The following is a 25,215-nucleotide window of genomic DNA, read 5'->3' as shown; positions in this document are numbered from 1 at the left end:
ATAGCATGAATATAGACTATAGAAAAATAGAAAAGAATGTGAATTATACTAGAAGGATTAGATCTTTAGAAGTAAAGGAAGCACTTAAGAGAATGAAAGTGGGTAAAAACTGTGGCCCCGATGGAATACCAATTGAAGTGTGGGAGATATGGGAGTGGCATGGTTAACTAAATTATTTAATAAGATTCTAAACTCAAAGAAAATGCCTGATGAATGGAGGAGGAGTATTTTAGTACCTATTTTTAAAAATAAGGTAGACATACAGAGTTGCTCGAACTATAGGGGAATTAAACTCATAAGCCATACTATGAAGTTGTGGAAAAGAGTTTGTGGAGCATCGACTATGTCATGATACTTCTATCTCTCTCAATCAATTTGGCTTCATGCCCGGTCATTCAACTATGGAAGCGATCTTTCTCATTAGAACCTTGATAGAGAAATATAGAAATGTAAAGAAAGATCTACACATGGTTTTTATTGATTTGGAGAAGGCTTATGATAGTGTTCCAAGAGATGTCTTATGGAATGTGTTAGAACAAAAGAGGGTATCTATTAGGTACATACAAATATTGAAAGATATGTATGAAGGAGCAACTACTATTGTGCGCACAGTGGGAGGGGACACAAGAGATTTTTCAATCTCAATTGGATTATACCAAGGATTAGCTATAAGCCCTTACCTTTTTACATTAGTTTTAGGTGAATTGACGAAAAATATACAAGAGAGTATTCCTTGGTGCATGATGTTTGCGGATGATATTGTTCTGATAGATGAGACGCGAGAAGGAGTCAATAGAAAGCTAGAGCTTTGGAGAAGTACTCTAGAGTCAAAGGGCTTTAAGTTAAGTAGAACGAAGACAGAATACATGCATTGCAAGTTCAGTGAAGACCAAACTGGTAATAGGAAATGAGTTAGTTTGGATGGAGTTGTATTGTCCCAAAGTAATCACTTTAAATATCTCGGCTCAGTCCTCCAAGTAGATGGGAAATGTGAAGAGGATGCTAGTCATAGGATTAAAGCCGAATGGCTGAAGTAGAGACGTACCACGGGAGTTTTATGTGATCACAAGATTCCCAATAAGTTGAAAGGAAAATTTTACTGTACAACCATACGACCGGCTATATTATATGGTCGTGAGTGTTGGGCACTGAAGGAGTCGTATGCGTCTAAGATAAGAGTTACAGAGATGAGAATGTTAAGGTGGATGAGTGACCATACTAGACTAGATAAAGTCCGTAATGAGAGTATTAAATAAAAGGTAGGAGTACCAATTGAGGATAAGTTGAGAAAAGGGAGATTGAGGTAGTTTGGTCAAGTGAAGCGTAGATATTCGGAGGCTCTAGTTAGACAAGTAGAGCACATTAGGTTAGAGGATAGAAAGAAAAAAAAAAAAGACCTAAATTGACTTGGAGGAAAGTAGGCATTACACATTTCTGAGGATTTAACCCAAATTTTTGAAATAAAGGCTTAGTTGAGTTGAATTGTAGTTGTAAGTTGCTCACATGAATAGTCTGTATGAAACTATCATACTTCACACTTTTACCACTGAACTTTCACTTTAAAATGTTTTAATCACACATTTGTGAATCAACATCACGGAACTCATCCTATAATCTGCAATAAATTAAATAGAGGCTGGCTTATAAAATTGCCAAAGGATTTAGGACCCAGGGTACCCGAGATGATGGAAGCAAAACACCAAGCTATACAAGATCTTGATGAGTAAAGAGTTATTAGATATATGCAAATCCAAATAGCATGCATTTCCAATTTCCTTAAGTAGATTCAAATAGTAAGCTTTTCCTTGCGAACCAAAAAAAAAATAGTAAGCTTTTCCTATTTCTTTAAGCAACGTGATGCTTTTTTTTCTTTTTTAACATTTTTGTCTTCCAACTTTTTCTTTTGTTTAAATTCATTTACAGGATGCTTGGCTGGGATCCTATACAAGGTGAAAGCCATCTTGATGCAATGTTGAGAGGAGAAATTTTGACTGCCCTTGCTGTGTTTGGACATGATCCAACACTAAATGAAGCAAGTAAGAGATTTCATGCATTTGTAGATGACAGAAATACACCACTCCTCCCATCTGATATAAGAAAGGTTTTTAAGCAAGCAACATATCTATCAAATGTCAATGTTCTTCTACTTCAATCCTCTAATTTTACAGACAATGGGTGCAGGCAGCATATATGGCAGTAATGCAGAGAGTCAGCACATCAAATAGATCGGGTTTTGAATATCTTCTGAGATTCTATGGGGAGACCGATCTAAGCCAAGAGAGAACTCGCATTCTGAGTACGGATAAATCCTTTATGAAAAATTTGTAGAATATGAGAATCTATTTGAGTTCTTGATAATTATTTGTCTATGTCTCCCTTGCATAGGTTCATTGGCATCTTGTCCTGACCCCAATATAGTTCTTGAAGTTCTCAACTTTGTCTTGTCTTCTGAGGTAGAAAAAAATAAGAGTTTTGTATATTCTACTTATTGATGTTAATATCAACATTTAAATTGTTTGACAAAAGTCTACTGAAGTTTAATGATCCTAAGTTTATTTCTCACTTAATTTAGGTTAGGAGTCAAGATGCTGTTTTTGGGCTTGCTGTTTCTAAGGAAGGACGGGAAACAGCTTGGACATGGCTGAAGGTAATGCCTCTAAAAGCATGGAAGACATTGTCCTAAATCCTAATTCTATAGTTACAAATGCGAGTTATTTGCCTACCACTTTTTGCTATATTTCAGTTTTACTATTTAAGTTGAACCAGGGGAAAATAGTTAACCTTTAAATTATTGGAATACAGGACAATTGGGATTACATTTCAAAAACCTGGGGTTCTGGGTTGTTAATAACTCGCTTTGTCAGTGCAATTGTCTCACCGGTTTGGCCTCTTCTCTATTATTTCTAACTTTTGCTTTTTGTTTTTCTAGCACAAATGTTTTGGCATCCGGCAAATGCATTAGAGAAATCATTGCTAATGTTTACCTTCCTAACATTGTTTGATTCCTACAGTTTGCTTCATTTGAGAAGGCCAAGGAAGTAGAGGAGTTCTTTGCAAGTCGCACCATTTCTTCAATTGCTAGAACCTTGAAGCAGAGCATTGAGCGGGTTAACGTTAACGCGAAGTGGGTTCAGAGCATTCAGAATGAAAATCATTTGGCTGAGGCTGTGAAAGAATTAGCGTGTAGGAAATACTAGGGATGATGCATGCACTCTTAAGATAAATGTGTTCTTGGATGAAGTACGTACTGAAAAATAAAAAATAAGATAAGATGTGAAATGAAACTATGCAGGATATATAAATAAATTGCCATGTTTTGATGTTGAGCTTGCAGATCCACCACAGACTCTGATGTTTTGTTGTCCTTTGCTTCCTTTTAGGATAGCTCGGTTTAAGAAATACGCAGCAGCTGCTTGTGCTGCAGAATCAATTCCCTCACCCCTTTATCCCAAGTCCAACACAGCTATTGCCCGTGAACTGGACAAACAGGTTTGTGGAACTAATTTTATATTCCATTCTTGTAATTAATTAAAAGGAATGAAGTGTCAGTTGCAACGATATTAAACCAGAATCAATTGAATTAATAAAAGAAGAGCCACGTTCGTTGGAATAAGTTATCACGTCCTCGTCACTTCATAATTTGATAACTCGTACAGTGATAAGACAAATAATTTTGTTCGATAAGGAAATCACTTGGCAAGCAAGGAATCTAATAATCATAAAGTGATTATTTATAATAACTTGGGAATATAGAGTGTGAGACTAACTTTGCTGATGCTTGGGTATGTATTTTATTGTCTTTGGTCTTGTGATTTGGGGTAATCCCCATTGAAAGTGTTCTGTTAATTATTAATATGGATCAACTTTTAATATTGGCTTTGATGAGATTCAATCTCGAAATCTTATCACTTTGAGAACGATGACTTTGTGGCTCCAATAAGGAATCGAATGCTTTTAGTTATAGGATTACAAAGTTATCGTGGTTTATAAAATATTAATATTTAGGTCAGAATGAAATACTCCGTGAGTTATATAGTGCTTTCAATTCATAAGTTAGATGAATTAGATAAAGTCTAATAATAATGATTATTATGTTTCTGGGTTTTCCTCGTCTATTAAAATGAAAAATGAATAATTGCAAAATTAATTATCGAATTTTTGTCTTGTTATTTGCGTAACTGTGTCCTGTCCTTTTCAAATTTTCGTGTTTTCATATATATATATATAATTTTTTTATTAAATATTTAATTTAAAAATTACTGAATTGATTCTCATGCGGTAACAAACTTAAAATAACTACACAAGATGCCATTTACCTCTAATCAAATAAAACGATGAAATAGGTATCTAGGCTCTACTTAATTTGAAAAAATTATTATTTAATTTTTTTTATTTTAATAAAATTAATTATTTAATTTTTTTATTTTATAAATATATTATTTAATTACTCTATTTTTTATTTTATAAATTATTTATTTCCTCTCGCTATTTTAAAGTAAACTTTTTTTTAACTCAATTATTCAATCCCTATAATTTAAATAACACAATTATTCAATCTTTATAATTTAGGATGTGCATTATTTACTTATAACCAAGTCAACCAAACCAATGAAATTCTACTATTTTAATAAGAGTAAGCTTTTAATTAATAATTTTAAAAATTTTCTATTTTCAGTTGTCACTGCCGTTGCTTTTAATTTGCTAACTGAATTTACAATGATTAATATATTAATTATATTTTTATTAATAAATACTATTTATAATTATTTTCATAATTTTATTAATAATTTTTAATTTGTAATTTTTTTATTATTAATAATAAATAATATTTATTATTTTATGTAAATAAAAATATTAAATTTTATTTTTTATCAATAGTTAATTAATTTAATTAATAACATAAAATACATATTATAATTTTTTTGATTAATTCGGTTATAACTGATTATCGACTAAATATTTTTATCTCAATTTTGATTCAATTTAATTAATATAATGAGAGTCGAGTAAAATTTCGATTAGTTTAAAATTCAGTTTTGTTAAATGAGTACTCACATTTACATTTAATTTTAAATTAATCAATTATTCAGTTTTTATTTATAACTATTCTCTATCCTTTCATTAACTTATGTAACACAAAAATTAATGAAAGACTAAATAATTTATAAAATAAAAAAATTAAATAATATATTTATCAAAATATAAAAATAAAATTTCATTAAAATGTGAGTACAGAATGTGAGAACAAATAATAATTTTTCCTTTAATTTGATAACTGCAATTATTATGAGTGGTGGTTGATTGTATATTAAATAATTGTTACTAATAAAATGATAAATATAATTATATATTTATTATTTTTTTTAGTATATTTACATTAAAGTAAGGGAAAATCTCGTTTGAAGAGATGTTATCATTTCTTTTTAAATATCATTAAACCTGTAGAGATTAGTTAGTTAATTTAATTGTGCCAGCTAGCATGTATATTGCTTGTATAAATAGTCTTCTTAGTGCAGTTGATCAATAAGAGAGAACTTTATTTAGTTAATTTTCTTGTTTCCTCACATGGTATCAGAGTGGAAAAATAAACCTAAAAAACTCTCAAATCTGTGATGGTTGCTTCCAATTTCCTTTTCTTCTTTCTTCTTTGAACTTAAAGAGAAGTGAAGTTTTGTGATCATGGAGGTAGAGATTGATCAAGCTCCAGCTAGAAATTCAAGAAATGCAACTATAAAATGAAATGGAGTGGCGATTCAAAGAATTGGTTCTAATTCTATGAGGTACAAAATTCAGATAACCCAAGTATGGTCCTGCTCCATTGATAGGCAACAATTATTGGTCTTGGAGTAGGGCAATGAGAATTGCTCTAGGTACTAAATAGAAATTGGGATTTATAAATGGAAGTGTTAGGGTTCCTGATGAAAATACGAATGAGTATGAGATTTGGAGGAAGTGTGATTTTATGGTGATTTCTTGGATATTGAATTCCTTATCTAAGGAGTTAGTTGAGGCTTTTATATACATAATATCTGCCAAAGAGTCGTGGGATGAATTGGGGAAAGATATGGAGAGGGAAATAGTCCTCTCATCTTTCAAATCCAGAAGAAAATTAGTATTATGGTACAAGAGAATATGTTAGTTTCTGTCTATTTTACAAAATTGAAGAAGCTTTAGGATGAATTAGCTAGTGTAGAGTCACTTCCAACATGTACATGTGGTGCTTCTAAAGAAATTATGGAGATTGATAATAGAGGGAAGTTAATGCAATTTTTGATGGGTTTGAATGATGGTTTTGATCAAGCTAGAAACTAGATTTTACTATTGGATCCTTTACCTTTAATCGATAAAGCATATTCTACGATGTTGAAAGTAGAGACACGTAAACAAGTTACGAGTTCTTACGTTGCGCCAATTGAATCTGTGGCTTTACAAGCACAATCACAAGGTTTTAAGAAAGATCAGAGAAGAAATGACAGGAGGAAGGGTCATTGTGACTACTATTAACAAGATGGACATGTTCGAGACACCTGTTTCAATCCAATTGGGTACCCTGATTAGAACAAAAACAAAAAGAATACAGGCATTTTTGCTAGTAATTTTGAGTAGTCTAAGTAACCTTATAATGTTTCTACTAAACATGCTACTACTTATGTAGTTGAACTTCCTATTGACAGAGAGGTTTTAGTGAAGCCTTATAACTCTAATCGAATTGGAGAAATAAGTGCCTTACTTGGTAATTTGCAGTAAGAAGTTCAAAGAATGATGAAGGGCAAAGCTCCGATAGTTGCTTCAGCTATTTCTCAGCAGCATGTGAATCAATACATAGGGAATTATTCAGGGAATCATGATACTCACTTTGCTGGTAACTCTAGCTATTCTAGTAGAAGTAATGCAAGTAAATATGTGGATTGTGTTTGGATCATTGACACGGGTGTGAAGGAGCGGAAGCATGAAAAATATTAGTTTAGATTATTAAATTCAAAAATTTTCTTCTAGGGTCTCATGCATCATGCAAGATTTATTATTTACCTATTTGATTTCAATATTCAATAGCATATTAAAACACTTTTAATATGTTTTTGGATCTACATTTGTCATTTAAGATTTTAGAATTAACAGATTAATTCATTAGAACCCTAGATTAATTCAAGAACATATGCATTAACATTTTGATGCATTGTAGTTGTGTTTGGTACCTTTGGAATGCACCTAGGACACCAGATGTTGTCCCTCTAGCTCGTCCACACTAAGATCACCAATGGCAGCCCCTTGAACAGCTTCTCAAGCCTTTTCAATCAATTAGAAATTGAGGTTTTGCCTTTTAGAGAGGTTGTAGATGTATATTGGACACTAGAAATAATTTCTAGCAATTTTAATTCAAAGAAAACAATTGTTTTCTCTTTGAATTAATGAGAAATGAAGAAGAAGAGAGGAGAGGTGCTCAATGGGTAGCGGCACACAATGAAAGAAATCAAATTCTTATTTTGTTCTTTCATCCTTTCCCTTATATAACTAGGTTATCACTTAAAACCCTTGCCACATTTCATCTTCTGATTGGCTCTTAGTTTAATTGATCCAATCACATTGTGCCAAGTGTAAACCTAGATTTAATCTTGACTTTGATCATCTTACATGATTAAAAGACAAATGGCAAGCTTATGTATAGTGCCATGTGTCACCATCTCATGGTGCCACATGTCACCCTATGAAATGATCAAATTACCCTTTTGTCTTAATTTTGAGTTATCAACCCAAAATAATTATTTCTCTTCTTCTAATCAATTTATATCAAATATAAATTAATTAATTAAACTCTATTAATTAATTTCTCATAATTAAATTCATATTTAAACACTTTAAATATAAATTTAACTTATATTATACATCAAATAACCTAGATGTGGTTTCAAGCCATGCTAGGGACTTTGCAATCTAATTGCAAACTAAACCTATTTAATTAATTAATTAAACTCTTTAACTAATTAATTAAATCACATTTAACTTGGTGATTACTTGTGTATGTGTGTGACTCACTAGACTCATTACTAATTGGCAATGAGATATGATATCAACTCTTAATATCATCAGAACTCTTTCTTACCATAAATGATTTCTCTAAATCATTTTAGACGCCTCATAGACCATAGTTAACACTTAGCATAGCATGCCATGGCCACCCAATCAGTAATAAAGAATACCTTAAATGAACCTTTTATCATATGTTACCATGCACTAGAATCTCTCTGTTACAAAATCCCAATTCGAGCTGGAGTCATGGTTTATGTCAAAACTCCATTTGCTATGAATATTATGTTCTCTTTTAATTCCAGTTCTTGATTAAAAAGATTTTCTCATCAGAAACTCTTTTCAGATTAAATCTATCTGTCCTGACCAAGAACTTGAAACATCAAGAACAATTAAATGAACATAGGATTTTATCCCTATTTACTTAGGGTAACAGATTACATCTTGATCAACACCTACCTCCATATATAACTAGTAGGAGCCAACACAAGCCCATATACCCATATACAGTATAAGTATGAAAACAGTATCAAATTCAAACCACCTATATACAAGATAACTGTGCTATCTCAGGTCTAAAGATTATATGCACTGATATGATTTATGATAATGCATTGACAAGAGTAAACTCCACATGCTTGTCATAAATGTCACTGGTTCGACCTACTTATCATGCATAAGTGCCTATCATGTTTGTTATATGGCATGAGACTCACCATTCCATCTTATTTATATCTAATATAAATACATTGAGAACAATCATGAATACAATCTTTCTGGATAAGTCATGTCCTGTGTGAAGTATCCTCAATTGTGAACTAATTTATGATACTTTGTGCTAGAAATACTGTCACTCATATTCTTAACAACTTAAGAATAGAATTTCTAACAAAATATCAATGGACTTTTTCTATTGCACATAAATATATTATGTAAACGGAAAAGTGAAAATGCCTTCTTATTAATAAAACATGTACAAGATACATACTAAATGATATGCTCTAGAGCATATTACTAACAGGGTGCCATTGATCATATGACTCCACTTCACACATTTTTTACAACCTTTTCCTTGCTTGCTCCCTAATTTCAGTTCAATTACCTAATGGCAATTTGTGTCAAGTTAATAAGTCTTGAACTATTTGTGTTTCATCCTCTCTTACTTTGCTTGATACTTTGTTTGTTCCCAACTTTTATTATAATTTTTATCTATTCACAAATTACTATCCATGACAAAGTGATTACTCTTTGTTACATGCCAGAATAGGGCGTGCTTCTATCAATAAAATCAAACAAATTACTGGTTATCCTTTCTTTAAACATGAATGCATGATTTGTCCATTAGCCAAGCACCATCACATGCCTTTTCTAGATAGTCTTTCTTATGCAAAACATCTTTTTGATTTGTTGCATATTGATGTTTAGGGACCATATAATACTACATCAGTAACAGGGGCCAATTATTTCCTAACTGTTGTGGATGATCATAGCAAGGCAACTTGGACTTACATGTTACACACCAAAAGTCAAACCTTTAGCACTCTCAAATAGTTTGTCTGATACATTGAAACTTAATATAATACATCTCTTAAAGTCATTAGGATTGACAATGGGGAAGAGTTTGTCAATACTCAGTTTAAAGAATTTTTTGTTCTCAAAGAGATTGGCCATCAACTTACTTGTCGATACACTCCTCAGCAAAATGGAGCTGTAGAACGTAAACATAGGCATTTGTTGCATATTGCTAGAGCTATGAAACTTCAAGCTTATATTCCTGATAAGTTTTGGTCAGAATGCATCTTAACTACCACATACATTGTTAATAGACTCCCTGTCAAGAAGTTAGGAGGTAAGACACCTTATAAAATCATTCACCATAAGCTGCCAGCATATGATTCCTTGAAAACCTTTGGCTGCTTGTGTTTTGCAAAAAATTTACACCTTCTAAGAGTAAGTTTTCCCAAAGATCCATCAAAGCTATGTTCATGGGTTGTTCTTTGACCAATGAAGCTTACAAGTTGTATGATTTAGAAGCAAATTCTTTCTTTGTCAATAGAGATGCTTTATTCTATGAGAATGTTTTTCCTTTTCAGTTTTTTTGCTTTTGTAGATTCTCCTTCTCTTCCTATTCCTATATCAGAGTCTTCCTTTTAGTCTCAGGACTTTGTTCCTCATGCAAATAACACTTCTAATTCTCCTTATTTGTTTTCTTCTACCACTATTCCTTCTTCTTCACATCCTTCTTCCCTTGTTGTTTCTCCAACTGTCATACCTTTTATTCCTCGTAAGAAATCCACTAGACATACTACTAAACCTTCTTGGCTGAATGATTTTGTGCATATGGCAGTAACACACTCCTCTTCTACTGCTACATCAGATCAGTCCACCTCAGGTATATTTTTTCCTTCCATTGCTTTTAACCCAGCTTATAAATCTTTTGTACATAATGTGTCAACTGTATTTGAACCAAGCGTATATTTTCAGGCATCTACTGATGCTAGGTGGGTATAAGCTATGCAACAAGAGTTGCAAGCCCTTGAAAAAAATGAGACTTGGGTGTTGACTGAGCTTCCTAAAGGAAAAAAAAAAAAAAAAAAAAACAATTGGATCAAAGTGGGTTTACAAGGTTAAATGCAAGCCCTCTAGTGAAATGGATAGACTGAAAGCCAGGTTAATAGCTAAGGGGTATAATCAAATTGAGGGTGTTGATTATAATGATAGATTTTTCCCAGTTGCTAAAATGGGTACTATTAGAATTTTTATAGCTCTTGCTACTGCTAAGTGTTGACCTATTTTTCAGCATATTAATAATGCATTTTTGCATGGTTTCTTAGATGAAGAGGTGTATATGTGACCACCTTAAGGCTATGATAAAGCCTTACCTGGTCAGGTTTGCTTACTCAAGTGGTCCTTTTATGGTCTCAAGCAAGCATCTTGACAATGGAACATTAAATTTACAACTTTTCTTCATTCATTGGGATTTATTCAGTCTCAACATGATCATTGTTTATTTACAAGATCTGTGAATGATGAATTTTTTGCTTTACTTATATATATTAATGATGTGATAGTTACAGGCACTTCCACAACTGCTATTACTTCTGTAAAAAAGGCACTTCATGATAAATTCACAATTAATGATCTTGGTCCACTTAAGTATTTCCTTGGTCTTGAAGTGGCACGTTCAGATATGGGCTCTATTGTCAGTCAAAGAAAATTTATTTTGGATCTAATTCAAGACACTAGTTAGTCTAATGCCAAGGCTATTACTAGTCCTTTGCTTACTGCCTTGCATCTTTCTCCTAACTCAGGGGATCTTTTGCCTGATTCGAATCAGTTTAGAAGATTGGTGGGACGCCTATTGTATGTTAATCTTACCAGGCCAAATATCAACTATGCAGTTCAACACCTTAGCCAGTTTATGTCTACTCCTCGAATGCCTCGTTGGATAGTAGCTCTTCATGTTGTCAAATACCTAAAGTTTTGTTCCTTTAAATGTTTATTTTTCCCTGTCTCTAATGATCTTTAATTGTCCACTTTTTGTGATGCGGATTAGGCTTCCTGTACATTTAGTAAAAAGTCATTAACAGGATATTATGTATTCTTTGGGGGTGCTCTTATTTCGTGGAAACTAAGAAGCAGGCCACTATTTCCAATTCATCTGCTGAGGCAGAGTATCATGCCATGGTTGCTACTGTGTGTGAGCTCTTGTGGATCACTTATGTGCTTCATGATCTTCAAGTTTCTATTAAGCTTCCCATCCCTTTCTACTGTGACAATAAGGCAGCATTACACATTGCTAGTAATCCAATCTTCCATGAGCGCACTAAGCATTTGGAGATAGATTGTCATATTGTCCGAGATCAATTACAAAAAGGCTTTGTGATTCCATCTCATGTTTCTTTAGTTTCTCAGCTGGCTGATATGTTTACCAAGCCTTTGTGTACTCCTGCTTATTCTCGTTTAATTTCCAAGTTGTCTCTACTGGACATTCTTCCACCAGATCCAAGTTGAAGGGTTGGGGGGGGGGGGGGGGGGGAGCACCAAGGTAGAGATTAGTTAGTTTATTTAATTTAGCCAGCTGGCATATATATTACTTGTGTAAATACCCTTCTTAGTGCAGTTAATCAATAAGAGAGAACTTTATTCAGTTCATTTTCTCGTTTCCTCACAAAACCCAGATAAAGAAAACTCTTATCTACTCATATTTTGCTTATAAATGGAAAAAAGTAAAATTTCTTTCTTAAACTTAAGTATGTAAATGAGTTGAGCTAAGTCGAGTTTTGAAGTGTTTAGACTTAATTTATCAAAATTTTTTCAAGCTCGAGTTGAGCTCTGATCGAATATTAATAAGTTTAAGTTTGACTCGTTTAAAAAATGAACTCTAAATGAGTTGAGCCTAATTGAGTTTTTATCGAACTAAGTCTTAAGTAATTTATGAGTAGTTCAACTCATTTACGACCCTAATGTATAGATTTATGGTTATAAAGTTCAAACTATGAAGTTTTAATTAACTATCGTATAAAAGTAATTTAATTTTTATAGAAGAAATTAAATTTAAATTACAAATAACTAAAAAAATTTATATATTTATTATATTATAGTTTTAAATAATATATTATTTTTAAATATTTATAAATAAAATAATAAATATTTATTATATAAAAAATAGAATAATGTTTTATTATTAGCTCACGAGTTTGTAAATAAATTTTAATGAGTTGAATACTGCAGAATTCAAACTTGATTGAGCCGAATTTTAAGCAACTTGTGAACAACATGGTTCATTTATAGCCTTAATTAAACCCAGCTCTTGTTGTAACAATGTCGTATGAGAGAGTAGAGCTCAAAGTGAAGAAGCTTATTCCCAATATTAGAGGTGTGTGATTTTGATTCGATTCAGAGATTGCATCATAATCAAAGTTGAACCAAAATTTCGGCATAATTTCAATTCGATCCTTCATTGTTTCAGTTTCGATTTGTTACAGTTTTTTGTTCTTCAATTCCTATTTGATTTGGTATAATTTCGATTCAATTTTTTATTTTTGAAATAATTTTATGTAATTATTTTTTTAAAAAAATAATATTTAAATTAGCATTTAAATTTTAAATTAAATTATTAATACATAATATATTATATAATATATTTATATCTTTTAACTATTTCTATATCATATAATCCTCAAATATAATGTGCATATATAATATAATAGTATAAATATATCACATGATATATATTTTAATTATTTATCGATTATGTTAATTATATATAATTATGAATTAACATATATATGTATAATAAATTATAAGATAATTTAATATATTTATAATTAAAAATATTTAAAAAATATAAATAAATAAAATATAATATTAAATTATATTTAATTCATAATAATTTATATAATTATATTAAAAATATATGATACATCTAAAAAATATATATATAAATTTAATTTTAATTTAATATAATTTTAATATAATTTTTAATAAAATATTAAAATTAAATTAAAATACCCAAATAATTTCACCTTCATACAATTTTTATTAGTTTATTGGAATTCAATCCGAGATTCACTAACCGTGCACAGCCCTGCCCAATACATTTCTATAAATTTCCAGTCATCTTTACTCTCAGGCTCATCTGATTCATTTTCTCAAACTCTCGAATAGAAATGGATCAATTCAAAGGCCAGCCTCACCTCCCGAAATTTGCCGTGCCTAAACGCTACGACATCCGCCTGAAACCCGACCTTTCCGCCTGCACATTCGCCGGTTCTGTCTCTATCGACCTCGACATCGTTACCGATACCAAATTTATTGTCCTAAACGCCGCCGACCTCTCCGTCAACTCCGGCTCCGTTTTCTTCACCTCCTCTAAGGTATTCATTCGCTCGATCTAAACAACTCGTAGCTTTTACTTAAGATTCGAAATTTATTTCAACTGGAACTAATTTCCATTTTCAATCAGGTGTTTGAGCCTGTGAAAGTTGATTTAGTGGAAGCAGATGAGATTCTGGTGCTGGAGTTTGCTGAGACACTTCCAATTGGGGTGGGAGTTCTCACTATTCAGTTCGACGGAGTTTTGAACGACAAAATGAAGGGATTTTACAAAAGGTACGATAACTTGTTAAATTCCATAATCCCACTTGTTCAATTTAAAATTTTTTCATTAGTTTTTGTTTTTTGTTTTCTTTTTTTTTTCAGTACTTATGAGCATCAAGGTGAGAAGAAGAATATGGCAGTTACTCAGTTTGAGCCAGCCGATGCTAGGAGATGTTTTCCATGTTGGGACGAGCCCGCTTGCAAGGTCTGTCTCAGGATTATGTTCTTGCTTTCGTATTACTCTTTTGCATTTTCCGATTCTTTTTATTTGTATTTTTGTTATTTAGTGGCATTGAATGTTTGTTTTGCAGGCTAAATTCAAGATAACTTTGGATGTGCCATCTGAATTGGTGTCACTTTCAAATATGCCAATTGTAGAGGAGAAGGTGGATGGACCTCTGAAGACTGTTTCGTATCAGGAAACACCTATCATGTCTACTTATTTGGTAGCTGTGGTCGTTGGTTTGTTTGATTATGTTGAAGATCACACATCTGACGGTACCATTTTACACCCATTAAATTGTTTGTTAATGATAGTACAACCTTTGTTCTGATTTTTTGTATTCTACAAAATCTACACAGGGATCAAAGTTCGAGTGTATTGTCAAGTTGGAAAGGCAAATCAAGGGAATTTTGCATTGCATGTGGCTGTGAAGACACTTGAATTATATAAAGAGTATGTTTTATCATCACTTATTTGCTCAGTGCATTGATCATTTTCCACAGTCATCCAGTTTGAATCAGATGGGTGTAAATCAATACTCATTTTCAATATTACTTCATGTGCAGTTTTAATGGACATTTAGAATTATATTACATTCCACGTTATGCAGATATTTTTCTGTTCAATATCCTCTTCCCAAGTTGGATATGATTGCAATCCCTGACTTTGCTGCTGGGGCAATGGAGAATTATGGCTTAGTTACATATCGTGAGACAGCTCTGCTCTTTGACGATAAGCATTCTGCTGCAGCTAACAAGCAGAGAGTATGTACAATTCTTAACTACTGGTTTGACCACCAAAATTGACTTTTGCATATGTATGATTGACAATATGGGATGATTAATTACTAATATTTGTTTGGCTGCTGTGAAGGTTGCTACTGTTGTTGCACATGAGCTGGCACATCAGTGGTTCGGCAATCTTGTAACGATGGAATGGTGGACGCATTTATGGCTTAATGAGGGTTTTGCAACATGGGTATATTGTTTGATTATCAAGTCTACTCTCACACTTGTTCAGGACATCTCGTTTAACATTTTATATATAAAGGAATTTTATTTGTGCAGGTGAGCTATCTGGCAGCTGATAGCTTGTTTCCAGAATGGAAGATATGGACTCAATTTCTTGATGAAACTACTGAAGGTCTTAGGCTTGATGGCCTTGAAGAATCCCATCCGATTGAGGTAAATGTACAAAGATTAGGTTTCATTTTCATACATAAATAGAAGTATCATTTATTTATGGCATATAGAAGTATCAATTTCTTTTGTTTTTTTCAGGTTGAGATAAATCATGCTTCTGAGATTGATGAAATATTTGATGCTATAAGCTATAGAAAAGGTGCCTCTGTTATCCGAATGCTGCAAAGCTATCTTGGTGCTGAATGCTTTCAGGTTTGTGCTCTAATATCATCTGAGTCAAAATTTCTTCATCATTAGAGTAACTTTGTTTATGTCATTATATTACGCATATTCATTCACTCAGAGAGAGAGAGAGAGAGAGAGAGAGAGAGAGAGAGAGAGAGAACTGTTAAAATGATATGTGGTGATCTTACTGTTACTGTCCGGATCCTTTTAATAAGCTTTACCTATTTTGTTTTTTGCAAGACGTTGCTTAGAAGAGTAAAATCATTAGTTGCTTTTCTAATTAATAATCTCCTGGATTTATGTGAATGGGAATCACATACTATGAATTAGGGATTCTGACATTATTTCTTCATGATAATCAATGATTACTAAATCCATTTATGATACTAACATGCATAGTCATAGCTGCTTTGTTGAGAAATTTTGATATTGTGACTGCCATAATTGTGTGTCTTCTTAGTTCTTATTGCCCTTTTGAGACTATTCTGTTCTACTCTCTCTGAGTCTTTCTTTGTCACTTTACAAGTTCAGTTACCTCTTTTTGTAAAGTTAACATGGCTTGTTACACTTGATCTTATGATATCAGAGGTCTCTTGCTGCATACATCAAAAAATATGCTTACTCAAACGCAAAGACAGAACACTTGTGGGCTGCCCTTGAGGAAGGATCTGGTGAGCCTGTGAACAAGCTAATGAATTCATGGACGAGGCAAAAGGGATACCCTGTTGTATCTGTCAAACTTAAAGATCAGAAATTGGAATTTGAACAGGTCTTCTTTTTTCTGCTGGACGCATGCTTCTTTCTATCAATGTTTGATCTATAATATATTTAAGCTTTGAAATTACATCCTCTAGTTTGAATGTGTAGTGGTCTCTGGCATTTATATTCGTTTCAGTTTCATGATAATTTACAGTACTCTCTTACAAGTTAATGTAATAAATGGCAGTCACAATTCTTGTCAAGTGGTTCCCATGGAGATGGACAGTGGATTGTCCCAATAACTTTATGCTGTGGCTCATATGATGTGAAGAAGAATTTCTTATTGCAAACAAAATCTGAAACTCTTGATGCTAAGGAAGCCAGTCTTGCAGACATCAGAAGTGCTTGGGTAAAACTTAATGTACATCAAACCGGTTTCTATAGGGTGAAATATGACGAGGATCTTGCAGCTAGACTTAGATATGCCATAGAGAAGAAATATTTGACTGAAACAGACAGATTTGGTAAATAGGATGAATTGGCTTGCACTTGCTTACCTCTTTGATTTTTTAAGGAGAGAAGTTAACAACTTGTTGTACCTTTTGACAGGCATTTTGGATGATTCATTTGCCCTTTGCATGGCTCGTCACCAGTCTTTGGTCTTGTTGCTTACTCTGATGGGTGCTTACAGGGAGGAACTTGAGTATACTGTGCTCTCTAACTTGATTACGGTAATCTTCACCTTTGGATCTTATTTGTACTTTTTTTTTTCAGATAGAATTCTATTAATCCTAATTTTACTTCCCACTGTTCACAGATAAGTTACAAAGTTACAAGGATTGCAGCAGATGCAGCCCCTGAATTATTGGATTACATTAACCAATTTTTTATTAATCTTTTCCAATATTCTGCAGAGTAAGTTATTTTGTCAACAATTTCTAGCACATTACTATTTTTTTTGGGTCAATTATTATTATTATTATTATTATTATTATTATTATTATTATTATTATTTCATTTCAATTTTAAGTAGGTCATAAGATTTTGTGACTATTACTCTCTTGCTTTTAAGAATTGTATGTAATACCAAGTGGCAAATTTGTAAAAATGATGCTGGGTTTTCAAAAAAATGCAAATATCATACTAAAAGAGATAGAAAACACATACGAAGTTCAATTCCTTTCTTGAAATAGTTGCTGTGAACTGTTTTCAAGTTTTTTGTGGAAAACTTCTTCCCCAAGATATAGTATGTTGGCATTTATTGCATTAAGTTATTGGCAATAAATTAGGTAGAGGGGTTATAAAATTGCAACAGGATTTAGGACTGAAGGTACTCTTGACATGATGATAGCAAAATATTGAGTTATACCAGACCTTCATGAGTAAAGATTTATCAGGTATATGGTAGCCCAAATAGCAAGAATTTCCTATTTTCTATGTTCAAAAAGCAAGCTTTTCAGCAACATCATGTTTTTTTAGTCTGTTTGGCATCATTGTTGGAGTTGTTTGTTGAAAAATGCACCCCCTTAAATGTATTAGTTATAGGCTATTAAAAATTGATTTTAAGTTAAATTTGACATGTTTTAGTCATGAGAAATCTAAATAGCTAAACTTTTTTTTTTTTCCTTTAAGGAATGTAAAATAGTGATTTTCCAAAAAGCATATTTGAACCATAATACCAAACAGGCTCTTTCTGTTCTAACACTTTTGTGTTCCATCCTATTCCATTGTTTGAATTTTATTTACAGGAAGCTTGGTTGGGACCCTAAACAAGGTGAAAGCCATCTTGATTCAATGTTGAGAGGAGAAATTTTGACTGCCCTTGCTGTGTTTGGACATGATCTGACATTAAATGAAGCAAGTAGGAGATTTCATGCATTTGTAGATGACAGAAATACACCACTCCTTCCACCTGATATAAGAAAGGTTGTTAAGTAATATATCTATTAAATATCAGTGTTATCTACTTACAAGCCCCTAATGTTATGGACAATGGGTGCAGGCAGCATATGTGGCAGTAATGCAGAGAGTTAGCACTTCAAATAGATCGGGTTATGAATCTCTCCTGAGAGTCTATAGGGAGACTGATCTAAGCCAGGAGAAGACTCGCATTCTGAGTAATGATAAATCTTTTATGAATTTTTTTTAGAATATATGAATCTAATGAGTTCTCTTCTGGTAATTATTTATCCATATATGAATGCCTTGCACAGGTTCATTGGCATCTTGTCCAGACCCCAATATAGTTCTTGAAGTTCTTAACTTTGTGTTGTCTTCTGAGGTAGAGTAGAGTTTTTTATATTCACCTTATTGATGTCAATGATAACATTTAAATTGAGTCTCTTGAAGCATAATGATCCTAAGTTTACTTGATCTAAGGTTCGGAGTCAAGATGCTGTTTTTGGACTTGCTGTTTCTAAGGAAGGACGGGAAACAGCTTGGACATGGCTGAAGGTAATGCCTATAAAAGCGTTGAAGACATTGTCCTCGAAGATATAAATACTAGTTCATCGCCTGCAATTGTTCTTCTTTTTTTTTTCATTTTTTTTAATATTAAAGTTAAAAACATTTAAATTATTGGAATACAGGATAAGTGGGATCACATTTCAAAAACTTGGGGTTCTGGATTTTTAATAACTCGCTTCATCAGTGCAGTTGTCTCACCGGTTAGCTTCCTTTCCTGTGTGTTATTATTTGTTTCTTGAGTTATTGACTTCTGCTTTTGGTTGAGTTATCGACTTCTGCTTTTGGTTTTCTGTGCATAAATTCTTTGGTCTCCTGAAAATGCAAAAGAGAAATCATTAATAATGTTTTTCCTTTAACATTGTCCTCTTTCTGTAGTTTGCTTCATTTGAGAAGGCCAAGGAAGTAGAGGATTTCTTTGCAAGCCGCACCAAGCCTTCAATTGTTAGAACCTTGAAGCAGAGCATTGAGCGTGTCAACATTAATGCAAAGTGGGTTCAGAGCATTCAGAATGAGAAGCAACTGGCCGAGGCAGTGAAAGAATTAGCAGAGAGGAAATACTAAGGATGCAGTTTCTTTCCAGGAAGTTTTCGGTTTCTTTAAAACAAGCTGCCAAAATAAAAATTGTATGTGATTGTGGATATGCACGCATTAGCAATCCTTCATCACAACAAATATATCATGGATCTTGAGCCTGTGCTCTTTAATCTGTATGGTTCAATGTTTAATCTTTCTCCTGCATTATTGTCTAACCTTTGAGTTTGCATGTGTTTTCAGTAAATGACAATCAGGTCTGTTTCTCAACATGGATTTACAAGAAGTTTTGAGATATAGAGGCAAACTTGGTGTCTAACAGAGCAGACCTGGTGTTTAACAGAATGTGGAAATCATCCTTATTCTACTTCATCATATAACAACTGATGTGGTATTTCCTTTACAAGAACCATGCAATTAAAATGATAGGAAGTAAATACCTCGCAGAGCCTCTTTAAACTCGGAGGCACAATGAATACATCAGCTCATAATGTCGAAGCATGTAAATGACAATCTCCTAATCCCTAAAACAAATAGCTAAAACATTTACATAAGGATGGCGTGAATCATTCAAATCAATGAATGAGTTATACGATGGCGCGCGTTCTATAGCACATCCAGGTAGTCATAACGCCCATATGAAAAGCGGATGGGCGAAAATTTTATCGTACCACATGAAATTTAACAAATTGAAGAGCTGCTTTAAGGAAATATAAAGGAACTGTCATGTTTTGCTCTTGAGCTTCCTTTGAGCTTTCAGATCCACCACAATGACCGTGATGTTGTCTTTGCTTCCTTTTTGAAGAGCACGGTTTGAGAGGTATTCGGCTGCTGCCTGAGCTGCAGGATCAATTCCCTCACCCCTTGAGGAGGGAACTGCAGCACCATTCCTTTTATGCCAGACAAGAATTCGTCTCCGAGCTAGATCGCACGCCTCTTCATTTGACATGACATCCCATAGACCATCACTAGCCAGAATCAGGCATTCATCGTCTTTTGCCCGAGGAACAAACATAACTTCTGGTTCTGGAATAATACATGGTTTCAAATATCTATCACCTGCATTCGGGTAAGGTATTTTTAAAGTTTTAACTATATGATCCACTTCATTAATCATAATCGAATCCCAACAAATTTACATGCAGAGTCAGGACTATTCCACACACTGACAAAACATTGTGAACAAATGCAGTGATATATTCAGATGAGAAAGCTACAAAGATATGTTACCAGCATAATGAAGCTCAGCCGATTGTCTTTTGTATATATTCGTCAAATACAGACACACACGTCACAAAGTAAATGGTTTTCGAAAATCCAAAACACAAATAACATGTCCCTTGCATGAATTGTTTGAAAAGAAAGGAATGTCAGAACAATCAGTTCTATAGCACTCGATGAGAAGAAAGGAATGTCCCCATCAACTGATCATTTTTGGGTTGGAGCAGGTCAAAATGAATTTAATCCAATTGATATATTGAATTCATTTAGTGAACAATGAACGGTGAAAAAGGATCTATATAGTTAACCTCACCTAGTTTGGGATTGTGACTTAACTGTTGTTGTTGTTGTTGATATATTGAATTCATTGCTCACGCAGGTTGGCATGTAAGCATCTCAACTCTCAATATCAAACAAACCATCATCGAACTATAAGAAAAGAAATATACTTTTTCCCACATTGCAAAATGCAAGGTTTTATAAGCAAACATTGATGGTAGCATTACTTATCTTTACAGTGTATACTCGGGATTTTTCTGTTAACTCGTCTTTGATGACATAGTCAAAGAAAGAATCTTTTAAGGCTCAGGTACATTTCTGGAGGTCCTAATCCCTTACCTAAAACCAAATTTTAAAATTTATGATGACAGACAATGTACAATCATCTCATGGGCAGCAAGTGGAAAACAGAATTGTTTTCTCATCACATCACATGTTAAAACAATGGTAAGGAGAATAGACAGCTACGAGCCTATGACACAATGGTCATCAGACAACACCTCAAGTAAAGTCCATGCAAATTGAATGTACTCTTTCTGCATTTAGAACTTTCAGATTAGGCATCAAGAACATGACAATAACTTACAAATAAAAGAATCCTGGTGACAGAAGTTGATGATGCTGTGGTTAAACTTGAACATAAGAAAACAAGGATAATGGTATGGAACACATACCGATTGACCTCGACATTGCAAGAACGCCAAAGACACGATGCCCATTCCATTGTATAACTTTGCCTCCAGCTGCTTCTATCCTTGCATATTCATCTTCCCGATTTGGCTGAAACAAACACAAACAGGATGAAACAAGTGACCATTAGCTTCCCTACTCAACTGTTAACAGAAGAAGCAGGCTTTATAGTTTTGAAGGCCTCTTACTTTATGATCCACTGATAAAGCCATAGGTTCTTTCCCACGATATAGAACTGCTCGTGAGTCTCCACAGTTCGCCACTATAATGTGGGATGAACAAATAATGGCAACAACAGCAGTTGAACCAACAGTTTCAGGGGCAACGGGTTCAGCGCTGCCTTTTCCTCCAACTTCAGCATCTACCTTAAGAAAACAATTGGTGAATATTTTTTTCCACTGCTCTTGGCAACTATCTTTTATACTTCCATCACTCAGGCCATTCTTAATGAATTCTCCCTCCTCAGCCAAAGCAGAATGGATATGATCGCGACAATAATTTGCAACCTAAGCAACGCACAAAACTCATTTCGGATGTTCATTTGCAGAAGGAAGAAAATATACATGATTTGTTGATAAGAAGAAACTAATAAGGAAGAAAAAAGAAATGTTACCTGTGAGCCTCCATGACCATCATAAACTCCAAAGAAATGAGCAGTCTGGTGAGTTATATACTTGCTCATACCATCAAGCACCCGGTCACCAATTAGCATTTGAATAGGAATTTTTAGAAAATGAGGCACGATTGCAACTGCATCTTCCATCTCAGGTCTCCTTCCACATATAGATGTAACTCCCCAAAGGGGCACATAATCCACCTCAAAAACACTGCGTGTGACTGTTCCGCTCACTCCTTTGCCCAAAGCCAACTTTAGCACAACTGCAGATGGCTTTGGATCAGATCCATCTCCAATCTCTTCCTCAAGGCTCACTTCAACAGAAACAGAATCTCTCACAACCTCTGTGTCAACATTTGACTCCAAATCGGTGGCATTAGCAATAATATCAACACTGCAAATGCTCTTCCCAGTATCCACAGAACATGGCGTTCCTATCTCAGAGATGGCTTCAAAACCAATGAAATCCTCTCCACATAAGCTGCTAGTCTCACTAGCCACTGAAAGAGAACAAGAACTATCAAGAATAGGATCACCCTCCAAGGAAAAGGAATCATCTTCTTCATTTTGCTGGTTTATCACATCATCGCTAACCACCCAGTTGCTTTTATTTTCGAAGATCATATCCAAGAAAGAAGCTCCTCCCCCCTTGTCCTCTTCTGGAACTGCAACAGCTGTATCACTAACTTCATTATCCAAATCACCACAATTACAACCATTGTTGCCAACAGCAGAAACCTTAGTCACAGAGTCCGATAAAAAGCCAGCCTTGTCTGCCATCAACTTAAGTCTGGCGATATCCAAATGGGTATCTATGTTTGGGTTTTCACAGACTGAATTACCTACTCTAATGGGCACTGCAACCGTCGGAGACATCTCCTCCATCAAAATCCTTATCTGAGAAGTACAAAAGGTTACCCTCTGACTCGTCTAAAATCATACAACCGGTCATTGTTCAACTAAATGATCAACTCCTCTCATCAAGAACGATTTTGGAATGTGAAGAGCAGGATTTAGAAGAAGATTTTCCATGCCTTAAAAAAAAAAGAAAACTCGATATTACTAAATCAGGAAGCAAATTCGGAAGATGCAAGATTTGGGTAAGCCAAATCTCAAAAGGTGGTGAAAGAAAAATGTATAATCAGATCCAGTCAACAAGAATAGACCCAAACTTCCATTTGTGGAAATTACAGCTCTAATAAGTAACAAAGGTATAAACTACACCTACTTGGCTTTATCAGCTTCTTCTTCTCCAGACTCTTCTCTAACTACTTCCATCAACTACGATGAAAGAGAAACAGCCAGAAAGTAACTTTAAATCCACAAAAAATACAACAGAATTTCGAAAAATATTTGAACAGAAAAATTAAACTAAATATGCAACCAACCCCTTATCTTAAAACACAAGAAAGATGAAGAAAAAAGAGTCATGAAAAAGAACCCAAGAAAGCTGAAGTCGCAAGAATCACAAGAAAAACTTAAAAAGATAGCACTAATTTTCACATGTTTTCTTGAGTTCCCTGGATCTGAGGCAACGCATCTCAGCCTCTTGTAAATTCACTCTCACCCTCAACCTCTCCTTCTGCGTCTCTTTCTTGTAATTATCACAATTAATCTACAAAGAAAGAGTAGAAACCATAAAAGAAACAGAAGCAAGAAAAAGAGTCACTACCTGATACTTTTGTCAACTGTAAGAAAGCATTCCTTTTCCCTCTCCTTTCTATCTTCATGTCCTTCAGAACAAAAAATTGCCTTTCTTTCTAAATTCTGAAAGCCATGGAAAGATCATTAAAGAGAATCTAGAAACAAGATATTGAGGGGTTTGCTTACCATTTAAAAATTAACACCTCTAGTGTGATCACTGAAGACTTTCTTGATTCTTTTCTTTCATTACTATATTTAATAATCATATATTTAATCATATCTGGGCGTTTAGAAAGGGAGTGGAGCAGAAAATAAAAATTAACATTGCAAAGGAAAATGAAAAGAGAAAAAAAAAATTAGAAAAAGACAATGTAAAGTCAGTGACAGGGATGAACAGGTGTCAAATGGAGAAGGGCATATTAAATCATCTCCACCCATCCAGCTGCTTCTTTTTCATCCTCCAATCCATAGTACTTTTTTCACCCATTTTATGGGTTTTTTTAGTAGAAAGTACATTATAACTCTTAAATTTTATTTAAAAAGTTCATTCATACCTTAACTTCTAAAAAATAAAACTTAAATGCTAATTCATAATAAAATTTAGGAAAAATTAAACTAATTAAACAAGTTATTAAACTTTTTTAATAGAAGTCAGAGTTAATTTATATAGGGATAACTGCAAAAAATATTTATATTTTTTAAATTTTTATTATTTTATTTATATTATAAAAATTATTAATTAAATCTTAAATTTTTTAACTCTTATTAATTCTACCTCACAATTAACAAAATCATCCACATCACTACCACGAAAATGTCACATCACACTGTAATAAGGTATAATTAATAAGAGTTAAAAAGTATATATTTGATTGATAATTCTTTTAGTATGAGGTAAAATTATAAAAAAACTTACAAGTAAAGATTTTTTTTAGCAAATTTTCAATCTATTTTAATTTTTACAAAATTTTAAAATGCTTTTAAAATTGAGAGCTAATTAATAATTTAATTTGAATTAATTTATTTGACCTAAAAATGATTTAATACTAAAATATAATAAAATAGTGGTGAAGGAAATGAAAATGAAAATAAAAATACCTAAAATGAAATGAAAAGAAGTAATAACAAAAAATTTATAATTTTTAAATATTAATATGATATTAATTTCGAACATACAAAAAATAATTTATATGACCATTTAACTAGTTTTAGAAACTTAATTGTTATTATATATATTTTAATTAATTATATATAATTTTTATAGTAAATACTTAAAAAAAATTATTTTTTATTTTTTAAAATTATATTAAGAATGATAATGTATAAATTATTCGTAAAAATTATCTATATAA

General features: G+C 33.0%; 3 protein-coding genes across 8 annotated transcripts; 2 read left to right on the top strand and 1 right to left on the bottom strand.

Moving 5' to 3' along the window:
* The first annotated feature begins 1,486 nt into the window (after positions 1 to 1,486).
* Positions 1,487 to 3,326, top strand: LOC110659402 (aminopeptidase M1). Its single transcript, XM_021817319.2, has 6 exons — positions 1,487 to 2,101; positions 2,182 to 2,296; positions 2,386 to 2,453; positions 2,573 to 2,647; positions 2,803 to 2,880; positions 3,012 to 3,326. Exons 1-6 carry the CDS (start codon positions 1,925 to 1,927, stop codon positions 3,195 to 3,197), a joined length of 699 nt encoding a protein of 232 aa, XP_021673011.2. The 5' UTR covers positions 1,487 to 1,924; the 3' UTR covers positions 3,198 to 3,326.
* A 10,267-nt stretch (positions 3,327 to 13,593) lies between these two features.
* LOC110659417 (aminopeptidase M1) lies at positions 13,594 to 19,683 on the top strand. Its single transcript, XM_021817337.2, has 19 exons — positions 13,594 to 13,904; positions 13,994 to 14,139; positions 14,230 to 14,332; positions 14,439 to 14,625; positions 14,710 to 14,803; positions 14,961 to 15,114; positions 15,224 to 15,328; positions 15,418 to 15,534; positions 15,631 to 15,744; positions 16,304 to 16,486; positions 16,664 to 16,940; positions 17,026 to 17,147; positions 17,234 to 17,331; positions 18,165 to 18,342; positions 18,419 to 18,533; positions 18,630 to 18,697; positions 18,796 to 18,870; positions 19,005 to 19,082; positions 19,258 to 19,683. The coding sequence occupies exons 1-19, from the start codon at positions 13,698 to 13,700 to the stop codon at positions 19,441 to 19,443; spliced, it is 2,607 nt and encodes an 868-aa protein (XP_021673029.2). The 5' UTR covers positions 13,594 to 13,697; the 3' UTR covers positions 19,444 to 19,683.
* A 65-nt stretch (positions 19,684 to 19,748) lies between these two features.
* Positions 19,749 to 24,322, bottom strand: LOC110659418 (protein phosphatase 2C 50). 6 transcript variants are annotated; one of them, XM_021817340.2, is made up of 7 exons: positions 24,050 to 24,322; positions 23,892 to 23,986; positions 23,448 to 23,500; positions 22,217 to 23,253; positions 21,792 to 22,109; positions 21,588 to 21,693; positions 19,749 to 20,472 (listed from the first exon to the last, which is right to left on the bottom strand). In XM_021817340.2, exons 4-7 carry the CDS (start codon positions 23,102 to 23,104, stop codon positions 20,138 to 20,140), a joined length of 1,647 nt encoding a protein of 548 aa, XP_021673032.2. In that variant the 5' UTR covers positions 23,105 to 23,253; positions 23,448 to 23,500; positions 23,892 to 23,986; positions 24,050 to 24,322; the 3' UTR covers positions 19,749 to 20,137. The 6 variants fall into 6 exon arrangements, with proteins under 6 accessions (XP_021673032.2, XP_021673033.2, XP_058001837.1 ...); XM_021817341.2 differs by having other exon boundaries at positions 23,892 to 23,952; XM_058145854.1 differs by having other exon boundaries at positions 23,892 to 24,322.
* Positions 24,323 to 25,215: the final 893 nt, after the last annotated feature.

The sequence above is a fragment of the Hevea brasiliensis genome, chromosome 4 (genome assembly GCF_030052815.1).
Source record: "Hevea brasiliensis isolate MT/VB/25A 57/8 chromosome 4, ASM3005281v1, whole genome shotgun sequence".
Lineage (NCBI taxonomy): Eukaryota > Viridiplantae > Streptophyta > Magnoliopsida > Malpighiales > Euphorbiaceae > Hevea > Hevea brasiliensis.
Note: the sequence above shows the minus strand (reverse complement) of the source record. Positions and strands in the feature narration are given on the sequence as shown.